The 11,878-nt window shown below is 38.4% G+C and overlaps 1 protein-coding gene across 1 annotated transcript; it reads right to left on the bottom strand.

The window, feature by feature from the left end:
* Positions 1-2,026: 2,026 nt before the first annotated feature.
* Positions 2,027-9,782, bottom strand: LOC114932526 (protein SCAI). Its single transcript, XM_029304773.2, has 4 exons — positions 9,400-9,782; positions 6,856-7,706; positions 3,461-3,874; positions 2,027-2,395 (listed from the first exon to the last, which is right to left on the bottom strand). The coding sequence occupies exons 1-4, from the start codon at positions 9,591-9,593 to the stop codon at positions 2,151-2,153; spliced, it is 1,704 nt and encodes a 567-aa protein (XP_029160606.1). The 5' UTR covers positions 9,594-9,782; the 3' UTR covers positions 2,027-2,150.
* Between the last annotated feature and the right edge of the window lie 2,096 nt (positions 9,783-11,878).

The raw sequence follows: 11,878 nt of genomic DNA, 5'->3' as shown, positions 1-11,878 counted from the left end.
TATCTTTCATGTCTTGAAAAATCGATCAAGATTAATTTTTTTATATAAAATATTAATTACAAAGTCGTTTTACGTCTTTAATCATAATATATAAATAAATAACGTAAATCGATATAATAAACTAAAATAAATATCGACGATGCATTTTTTTTTCTAAGAACCAGTTGAATTCGAATCAAGAAATGAAAATAGAAACAACACGATAATATATATTCTGAAACATTCTGTATATATATTGGATATTCTACTACGAGTGGTAAAACCGAGAAGATGATTCGACAAGCAAAAATAAATCGAGATCGATCATCCAAGCTTAAAAAAGCGCAAAAATTATAATTAACTTTTCAATTCTCGAGATCTATTTTCTTATAAATAAAATCTCATTTAAAAACAATTTAATTATATTTATTTTATTCTACAGCTTGGATTTTTATTCTCGCATGTAAAATTATCTATAAATTCTTGGTTATCATTATATATATTTAGTAGATGCGAAACATTTGCATATAAATATGTAAATATATAACATTATATCTTTTCTTTTTTTTTTACATTAGTGACATATTATACAGAGTGTTTCAGACGTAGTGTGTGTGTGTCGCTTTTAATCATCAATATTAAAGTAAATAAATATTAATGTAGACTCAAAATAATTTTTGAGGAAAGACATAAACAATTAAAAATCAGAAAATAGTAAAATGAAGATTTGCGTAAATAACGAAGTATTGTCGTTTAACTAATTTTAAATAAGATTTACTTCAACAAACCTTTAATTTAACTGTCAAGCTATTTAGTTTACAAAATTGAAGGGCGGACGGTGCTTAATGCGATGAAGTTCTCATAAAGGAAAATTCTGTTCGAAATCCATCAATGATATTCCACGACTGAAAGATGGTCCGGTAGATCTGAAACTCTCCATTCTTTGCAATACTTTATAAAATATATAGAATGTACAGCATGTGTATAAATATAATATAATACACTATGTATATATATGTGTGTGTGTGTGTGTGTGTATGTGTGTAAGTGTATGTATGTGTGTATGCCTGTGTGTATCTGTGTGTGTATATTATGCTAGGAGTTCTATAACGACATTCGCTTGACGTTCGTTCGGCCGCTAAGGTCCGATATTGTGGTTGTCGTCCAGGAGGGATGATCACATGTACAAGTAAACGCGCGAAACATTTTCTTCGATAATCTTCCGACTCGCTCGTTCCGTGCGAAGTCATCATCCGTGCGGCTAACGTCAAACTTGCAGACCGCGCTCTACTTTTTGCTTATAAATAAACAAGCGGAGGAGAGAAGAAGAGACGTTGCGCGCGTGGGTGATGACGGCTCGCAAGCGACCACGATGATGCATGAGTCTCTACCTTAAGTCGCGCAAAGTTATAGCGCGAAGATAGAGAGCGCTTTTACGGTGCGTGTTTTACGAGACAGAGAAAATGCAAATATCGGGGATTGTGTTATTCGTACGAAAATTATATTGCCACTCCATATATATATATATATATGTGTGTGTGTGTGTGTGTGTGTGTGTGTGTGTGTGTGTGTGTGTGTGTGTGTGTGTGTATGTGTATATATATATATATATATATAAAGAGAGAGAGATATATATATATACCTATATGTTACAGTTCAAGCAGTTCAAATTCGCATTTTTTTCATCGAGCATGTAACTTTCTCGAAGAAAATCAAAAGCAGTAGATTTGTTATCTTTACATTATCAGTCCGAAGCGTCGATGCGTATAGTAGTATACACTCGTTCGATCGCCGATCGTGTATTTAAGGATTCTCGATGTTGCAGCGCAGGGCGAACGGTATAGTCGGACGGTGTTAAACAAGTCCCGTCATCTGTAAATCACGTTAAATCGCGATAATAAAGCGATATCGTGCTTCGGCGTCGCATATCGTATAACGTATATCGCAATACTACCATTCGGGATCGTTCCTCGTCTTCCCTTTGAGTCCCGGACCGAGTCACACATACACACGTGGCCGCTATCTCGCGATTACTGCGAAGACGCGGTTTAATGAGGTCTCAGTGTAACGATTTTATTGTTGCAATTGTAATTACAGTAGTCGTAATCGTAATCGTGGTTGTGAGATGGTAACAGAGTCGTGTCGGGGGCCGGGCAGGGAAGATGCCGGGGTCAGGCGAGCTCGTTACTGTCCGGGAAGTGCTCACGTGCGTCCAGACAGACGGCCAGATCGAGCACCAGATGATGGAGGGTGGGATGTTCGAGGACCTCCGCGTCCGGCAGAGGCGGATGACAGCGCGGCCTCTGCTGACGACCTCTGAACGAGCGGTGCAGATTTAGCACCACGTCGCAGAACACGTAGCGCAGCAGCAGCAGCCGCAGAAAGTCGTCGCCGAAGAACTGCAGCACGCTGGTCTCTGTGAATAGCGAGATTGTCGATGAAATAATATCGAAGAAAAAAAGGGAATGATATGCTCATTAAATATCAGATTTTTTTTCGTATATTTTTCTTTCGCATTGATTTTTTATTAGTGAGAGTTTGATAAGAAAAAGTGCATTTTAATTTTCTTAGTTTTTTTTATAGATCTCTCTCTCTCATAAGTTAAGATAATTTAATTTATTTTTCTGAAGTGATGTAAGAGCGGTGGAACTCGTAAGTAAAAAATAAGTGTTATTATTAGACAAAGCGATGTCTTCGAGATTGATTTGCCGCAGCCGTAGAATTTTCGATGACTCAGTTTAACCGAGGATTTGTCCAACTATAAAAGATATTTCGATACTATTTTGAACAAAGCACGATTGTTTGGGACAGTTTACGATACAACATGGTTTCATCTCTCGGTGAAAACAATAGTTATCCCTTACCTCACAAAGTTAAAGAGATACGCAGAAATCGAGAACGCGAGTTCGCCAATAAATTTGCTTGGATCTAGGCCAAACGTGTTTATTGTTGTAACGCGATCGTAAGTCGCATTCGGTGAGACCGGCTGCTGTTGCACTAACGAGAATACGCCCTCGTTTTGACGATAAAATCTTAATTTTGCTCGCGCCTTTTTTTCTTAATATCGCGCTATAACTGTCAAACGCCGCGCAATATTCCGGTCAAGCTAAATAAATTTCTTTTTGATAACTGTATTTAATAATTCAATCTTTTAAAATATCAGTGACTTCTATCTAAAATTGTCACGTATATTTTAAACGATTTCTTAACGCTGATATTTTAGAAAGCTGATGCTAAAAATATTTTATAATAATTCGATCTAATTCGATATGATTTGAGCGTCTGATGAATTATGTTGATTTCTTTCATCTCAAATTGGAGTATAAATAGACCTTATTAAATCTGATCATTTTTTGAAATAATGAATGAATCGCGAAAAGAGAATCGAATCTCGGAAAGTTGATCGTTTTCTACTATCGAGTCCGCTCGTTTTCGTTTGATCGAAGCTCGAAGACAATGATTGCGTCTCGAGTATCCTTACCGCATCGGGAACGCGTTACGAGCTGACTGGCCTCGTTAAGGAATCGCTCGATGTAACGCTGGCAGCGCTCCCAATGTTGCACGGGCAGACTCCCGACGTTGCATATAAGGCAGAAGGCGGCAAGGGGGGCGTGAAGAAAGAGGGTGAACAGGCTGCCACCGTGTCGCAGGTCGCGCAGGGTCGAGGGTACATCCTGCGGCGACATCAGCACCATCAGAGGCTGGCCAAAGTAGCGCGGTATCTGCTGGAACACGAAGCTGTTGTCCGAGTCGACGACGACGAAGAGCGGCTTCCTGGTGAACGGATAGAGATCGCCCGGGTACAGGCAGTGCGGCTCCTTGCCCCCGGCCGGCCTCTTCCCGTGCTCCGGATCCCTCTTGCTGCACGTGGACACGCCGCCCAGGTCGTACCCCACTGTACGATCGCAACATTTTATCAACATCGTGCAATTCTGCGTTCGCCGATCAAACGGATGTCAGACAACTTTGAGGAAATCGCGAAATCCGATCTTCGCGACTTTATTTCATTTTTTTTTTATTTTTTTATTTTTGACATTTCAATGTCATTGATAATTCACGCTTAAAAATTCGAAAATGAAAGAATACGAATTTAATTAAATGATGAAAGATTCTATCTTTCTATTTGTAAGTATTCCTTTTTAAATGCATAATATCACGTTATTCGAAGGACAAATGCATAAAATTATCAATACAATTTCATTATTAATATTTCATATTAAAAATTTCAAGTGCTCTTAAATAATTATTTCTATTTTATTTATGTATTTCCCCAATGTTGCCATCATCCACCGCAACAATTATTTTTATTTCAGGTCCAAGTAAACGTTCTAAAATTTTTATACGTTTTTCGAAGCAGTTGTATTAATAAACAACAGTCGAGGAATTGATTCCGCATTATTTATATTACCAATTATTGTAATCGATGGACTCGTCTTTCTAATACATTGATATTGATTGCGAAGCTAGATTCGCCATGGTACGAATCTTTACTACGAAATAACCTTGATACTAGGACGCTACTCCATTTTCCTTTAAAGACCTTGGTTGCAACTAGCGACTGATATATAACCTTGATCTAAGCAATATGTAACCCTAGTCTAAGTTGCAATCAACTAAAGTTACACATGACATGCGGATAAATGGTTCCTAAGTAACTTTGCTTTTACTTTTATCAGGATAGATGACGTGCAAATATTTTATGAAATAGAATAATTAACTAGACACAATAATTGAAAAGATAGCATATAAATTTTCTATAAAAGCAAGTTTTTTTTTCGAGACTTGAAGCTTATCGCAATATTAAATCGTAAGTGTTAATAATAGCTAAAAATAATGTATCATTCAAGTATTTTTTACGATTTAGATATTAATATGCATTTTTTACAAGCAATTCCAATTTTTTTTTAAATGTAGTGTTATGATAAAATATATATGCATCACGTGCACTAGCAGGCATCGTTTCCAAAAATTGTTTTCGATATTTATAAACGAGGAAATTGTATACACAAATAAATGTACCCGTTCGAAATTGTGGTTAATATTTTACTATTGTTAGCATTGTCAGTCAATAAACGAAATATATATATATATATATATATCTCTGTGTGTGTGTGTGTGTGTATATCGAAATTGCGATGAGAATAAGACAGTTAAATAAAAATACTCTAATTAGATCTCGTTAAAAATATTCTTCTACTTCCTTAACGCAAAACTGAGATGGTGATAACAAATTTAATAAAAAAATTTGTTTAAACATTTTGTTATAAATTTGTGCGAGAAAAACCGAGTCTTGTCAATCGAGTTTGTCAATCGAGTTCGTCTTTGAAGTATTTCACAGTCGATCTGGAACATCCTATACGGTTCGTTTGATACAAAGAGACATTGCAAGAGTGTAAGAGAGAAAGAGAGACAGAGCAGGTGATCTCGTACACGTGTACGAAGCACGTGGTTACAGCGTCGCGGAAATTATCACTGGCATTTCATTATTATAATTATGGTTTCAATTGAGGGAACTCGACCAGTCGCTTCTACGGCGATATCGGTGGCCAAAGTACCGGATTACCGATCAGGGAAACTGACCGAAAAGACCGACGCGCGTACGCCTTCGGCTTCGCTAAGCAGGTGATTCGCTTTAACTCCGCATGACTATACAACGGGCTGTTCTGTATCAGTGATCACTTTTGGATGACCATCGTTTGTGCTGGTGTGATCGACTCGAGCGAACTCGGAACGGACTTGGTGCGGTTTACACAAGATTGTAGGGCGTGAAATGCGGGGTTCGATACTATCCGATGCGGGGATTGATGGGCAGCGCAATGGACGATTTTCGGTCCAAATGGTTTTCGCGTGATATCAAAATCAAAATCCAGATCTTATTAATTGCAGGTCGCGACTGTCACTTGAAAATTTTCAGGGTCAGTTTCATCATGTACGGTTAACTTAATCGGCTGATTAAATTTAAACATTGTCAATTTAAAACTGATCAACTTTATCTACATTTATCATAAGATGTCTGTGCTTTGCAGTTGACAATTCTTAAATTTATCGGTCAATTAAGATAACCGGAGATGATGAGAAAATAATATTTTTGCATTTGAAAGATAAAAATTCGAACTAGTACTATCTCTATTGCTTGTTCACGTTTGATTAGTATCTATTTTGTGTAGTAAATAACTTCTAATATTTTTTCATCAAAATTCTCTTTCGAATTGAAGCGTTACATTAATTATATATTTGTAAGAGCTTTCAGTTATTAATTTTTTTCCTTATATAAAAATATGAAATGCAGATAGAAACTTTAGAAAATCTCACATTGCATTTTAATTTAATATATTCTGTCAAGTTGAAGTTAAAATAACACAAAGAAATGCAATCATAATTTCGTACAAAATGTAAAAAAACATTGCTGTCTTGATATAACGATTTTTATTTAGTTCAATTTTGTTTGATTCAGTTCAATTTTCTTTGACAGAGATTGCCATTATATATTCTATCACTTATTATTTATTATAAAAATATCGCTTTCCTGCGTGATATTTATAATGCATTATAAATTAATCCATGGATAATAGGTCACCTTCGCTAATGGTAAAGCAAATGAAAGCTACTTAAACGTTCATCTGCGCGCGAAGCATTTCAATCTTATTTAATTCCAACTTTTTTCAAATAAAATCTAGAGATCTATTCTTCGTATTCATCCTATTTCAATAAACACGGCTGAAAATTCGCGTAGTTTGTAAAAGACGCGTTCTATCTTTACTTGAAGGTCTATTTTCAGGCAAATCTTTTATTTAAAACAAAGCTCGCGTCTAATAAACTTGCGGTAAAAGAGTAAAAGCATCTACGTGGAAAAAAAAACAGGGATAAAACACTCACTTTCTTCGGGGTGCTTGACGGTGGAGAAGCAGCCGTCCGCCGACAGGTACAGCAGTAACGCGCCATTGGCCGGTAGCTCCTTGAAGCCACTCGCGAGGACCACTTGTACCTGGCTGTAGGTTGGCTTGTACAGCAGGTACTTGTGCGGATTGTCGCGTCTCGGCGCGCCGTTCTCCGGTCCGGGATAAGGCCCGGGTCTGAAGGGCATCCGACCGGCAGGCGAGGCATCGTGCAGGTGATTCGGGTCGTCCCTGGGTTCCCGCTCTAGCGTCTGCAGCATTCTAAACATGTCCATCGACAACTCACTGAACTTCACCTGATCGGTGCAATTGCCGACAATTAGGATCTCTTGGAGAGATAGGCACATAGGTGGCGATCGTTCGACGGGTGGACAGGTCTGCGGACCGAGCCTGTGAGTGAGGACGATCGGGTTCGAGTCCGAGTGCAGGACACCGACCGCGGACTCGGCCTTGACGAAGGCCTTGATCTCGTCGAGGACGAGATTCCACTCGAGCTGATCGTCCGGCTCGTACGTACTGGTGTAATCGGCTATCTGGGCATCGAGCTCCTGCACGAGCTCCCGCACGAGCTTCATACGATTCAGGAGAAGACAGACGACGATGAAGCGTGCATAGTACCTGAGCTTCTTCACCATCAGATCGCTCCTGTCCTCCTTGGCTGCGCGACTGTAGTAGGCGCGACCGCGTATCGCCGCGTAAAACGAGTAGGCCTCGTGCAGGTAGCTCGTCTCGCTGGTACGCAGGTAGTAGTGGTAATAGAGCTGGCCGATCTTGCTAGCGATCTCGCCGATCTGCCATCTCTTGAGGCCGTACTTTGTGTCCAGTATCGTCCTACAAACAAACGAGACTGTACACGTGAGTGCGCGGCACGTGTTCACGTACGCATGCTATTCAGCGTACTTTAATCCTTCAATCATTCAATTACACACCTCTCTCTCTCTCTCTCTCTCTGATTTAAAAAAAAATTGTCAATCGTTTCATGCCAGTAATTGAATCATTTTTAAATAATTTTAAAAATTTGTCCTATATATAATCCTATATGTATAATGTCCTAAAATATATACTTCTCGAAAAAAAAATTAATTTAAATATAAAATATAAAATATATTCTTGCAAATGTCATGTTTCAACATTTTTATATAAAAATAAAAACAAATCATAGAAGCAATTTATAATATTCACGTATTCAGAATTATATATGACAAACGTAAAACAAAAACTGATTGTCGTAAAAATTAAAATGTAGGTTTTTTTTAGTACGTGCAACGATGAAATAAACATTTCAGTAATGTGGTGTTCATGAAATTGATAAAATAATATATAAAATTAAAAATTGAAACTTTTTCAATATTAAAAATATTGATGTCTGAAACTAAAAAGTCAAGAAATTTTCAATAAAGAATACAGAGAATATACATGAGGCTTTTTTCCTCTAAACATATTTGCTCCTTAGTTTATTGCATAAACATTCTATAACATATTACGTGATTCATCATGTCTATATCTATGGATAAAAAGAAGTTATGTCTTATAATATAAAAGTTTATGATAAAATATATACAAGTATACATAAATAGAAGAGAAAAGTAAATATGATGAATGAGTTTTATCATTGAATATAATATATTAAATTGTCATGTATGATATGTGACCCGCAAATGATGCATAATGTACAATGTAGTTAATAATGAAACAACGAGAAAGAGAGAAAACGATGAGAAATATAACTCTGATATTTTTCCAACGAGTATAAATCTAGAAATACATAGAGGAAGAGTTTCTAGTAAATTATTAATAAATCTAAAGAAACCAAGAAAAAAGATCCATTTGATCATTTCAACTTAAACGCGTGAAACTGACTGACAAATAGATGTAAAATCTGAAGCGCAACGCACGAGGATTCGGTCACGTGGGTCTCCCCATACAGACCTTCATTTCGTCATCATCATCAGAATGTCAGATCAGCGACATCCGCGAAATACCGTATTGCAAACGTTCGCGTGTTAAAACATATTTCGCTTTATATAAAAGAGTTGATAAAAATATAGTTCAATATTTTCTACGATGGGTATAATTTTGCAGCATGTATTTTATGTCGAGCGATTACCACTATCAAATCTAACGTTTATTACTATAATTCTGTTCGATCGAAAGAAATCACGAGCGAACATGGAGGTCATCGGAGAATCAACGGAAATCGCTGAATTACACACACACACGTACACTTCCAACAAACTTACGAAATCGAATCTACATGATTCTTTGCTGCGGATACTTAGCAGACGTTTGCCGCACCGACAGTCTTAGATTACTAAATCTTGGAGAAACAGCCCATCTCTTTTAATGAAGCAAATCTGTGAGGAAAATCCCTATACCAGGTGTGCTCCAAGATAAAATCCAGGAGAAAGCATGCTACAAAGTTATCTCCCTTTTTCCCTCCCTTTCTTATATACCGCACACATATATACACGTATACACTTGGGCGCGCACACTTTCTCTTTCTCCCTCTATCTTTATCGCTCACCTATGCTGTTGTTGGAACTTCCAGAGCTTGGTGTAGACGTCAAAGGTCCGCCCGAAGTAACCCTGCCACTGCTTGTGTCCGTATTGCGGCAGGTCGCGCAGCCCGTTGAACAGCTGCTTGCTCTTCTCGAGCAGGTGGCAGAACTCGAGGACGACTTTGCGCTCGTGGTCGTCCATGCCAGCCATCATGACCATCTTTTCGGCGAGTCGGGACCGCGGCCGGACGCTGGCTGGACGCCCTTCTCGACGACACGGTCGCGGCGGGCCCGCGTGATGGCGCCTGGCGTGATTCCGCCACCCTTTTGCACGGCGCCCACGACGACGGCGACGACTACGGAGACGGACCAATCAATACTCTTTCCCACCCCGCATCAGGGGGCGCAGTGTGCGAGCGGCCACCACCGCGCCATCGTGACGTTTCACGGGACGGAAGCCGCAATGACGACATCCGGGGACATCTGTCCAGGTACCGGGCAGACTTCGGAATACTTCCGCGAATCGATATTTTCGTTCTTCGGGGTAAAATTTCCATTCCATTCGAATCGTCGCGTCTAATGGTACATTGCGAGAGTTTTCATTTTTAATATAATAGTTTCGAAATGTCACTTCTTGCTTCAGAAAAGATGTATTATGAGATAATTTTCGGTTTATCATGCTTGTTGTTGCTTTTAATGTATATTTACTGTCTGTTAAATAATTCGTCAAATGTATTTATCATGTTAGTTTTATATTATATTTTTATTTTCGTATTTTGTTATTTATTAAAACACACATTAAAAGATTCATTGCTTGATTCAAACATGATATTCCATTGAATGTATTTAATTTTTAATTGAAAAATATTCATATTTATGTGTGTAGAAAAAACAGCATTTCTTCATTGTTATATGTCCACAATCGTTCAATATTCCAATGCTTTAAATATAATTAAAATATATATTGTAAAATACGTAAATGTATATTATAGAAACTTAATTATCTATGGGAGCTATCTGTAAACAAAATTCACGTAAATTTCTAACTATCCAGTAGGTGGAATCAAACAATATTAAAATCAATAAATTTCCACCTTATGGTAACGAATACCATGGATAACTCTCAGGGGTTGATCTTCACCCAGTCGGTCCAATTTTATCCTTATTCAGTCATTACAGTTTTACTAATATTTTTGATGTGATTACACCTCACTGATAAAACAAGCATAATCAACGGGAGGAATATGATTTAAAGTACAAAGCTAGAATTAAAACAAGAAGCGAAACTAAAGAATATGATAATTATAAACGTGTAAACTTATTATGTTATAGTAATATATTAGTATATTTTATAAATATATTCAGAGAGATAGCAATAAATAAATATATATACATATACACAATAATAATTGTATGAATATATTTCTGTTTCAATAATTATTGATATTTTTATCATAAACTTAAAGGATTAATTTAAAATTATTAGGCATGTTAATAAATTCGTAGGCAATCTTTTTGATGAAAATTTAAAATTAAAGAACTGAAAATTTAGTGCAAAGCTAGAACAAGAATATTTATACGTCGTTTCTTGAAATAAAAATTCATATTACATAAAAGTGTGAAAAAGAATCATCATCTGTTACATAATCAGAATTACGTGAATGTCGAATAATGAAGTTCATCAAAATACCAAGGTCATAAAGCTGTTTTATCAAAGTATCTGCGAATCCAATATCTTTTACACAAGTGCAAATCCGATCTCTTCCGAATATCTCGCCAACTCTCGACTTGTCCGCGCTCTAACGAGGCCTGTCGGTTTTTCTTTCACCGTAATTAAAATTTCCAGGCGAAAAGAGGGTAACGCCACGCCGCGCCGCGCCGGCGAACGCAGACCAGGGGGTGGTCGACACTTTCGTCGCCGCGGCTCGTTACGGCGGCAACGACGGTGGGAGTTTTACCGCCCTGCTGGTCGACTACCGCCGTCTCGGCGGAGATTAATTAACTAGATAACGGTCGGTGGCTGGGAAAGAGGGCGAGGAGAGTGGGATAAAAAAGAACAAGAGAGAGAGAGAGAGAACCGTGTCGGAGGCGACCATGGGGGTCCCCACCGTGGACGGATCACGAGAGTGGTGGTGGAGCGATCAGGGAGTCGTTTCCAGAGGCCGGACGATATAGAGTCCGGAGTATATCGACTGTGTCGCCTCATCTACAAGTCAATCAGCCTCGCGTGCCGGCGGCTCGTGAGGCCGGCTGCTACACGTAAGTAAGTAGCCAGGCCCCTGATGGGCACCTACACGCATTCCCCTTTCGCTCCTCTTCATCCCCTACACGATGCCCGCGCCTAATACGAGGCGCTACCTCGTCGTCGACAACGGGCACCTTCGGCCGTATGCAAGTATAATGGCGCTATGGCGCATATATATAAATGCTTATGGTAATCCAAGCGCGGTCGGCTTGTTTCGATGCTGGCCGGAAGTCTGCTAGATAGAACCCGCTCCGTATCGC

Source organism: Nylanderia fulva, unplaced genomic scaffold, assembly GCF_048542155.1.
Source record: "Nylanderia fulva isolate GAGA-0341 unplaced genomic scaffold, ASM4854215v1 Scaffold13, whole genome shotgun sequence".
In the NCBI taxonomy this organism is placed as follows: domain Eukaryota; kingdom Metazoa; phylum Arthropoda; class Insecta; order Hymenoptera; family Formicidae; genus Nylanderia; species Nylanderia fulva.
Note: the sequence above shows the minus strand (reverse complement) of the source record. Positions and strands in the feature narration are given on the sequence as shown.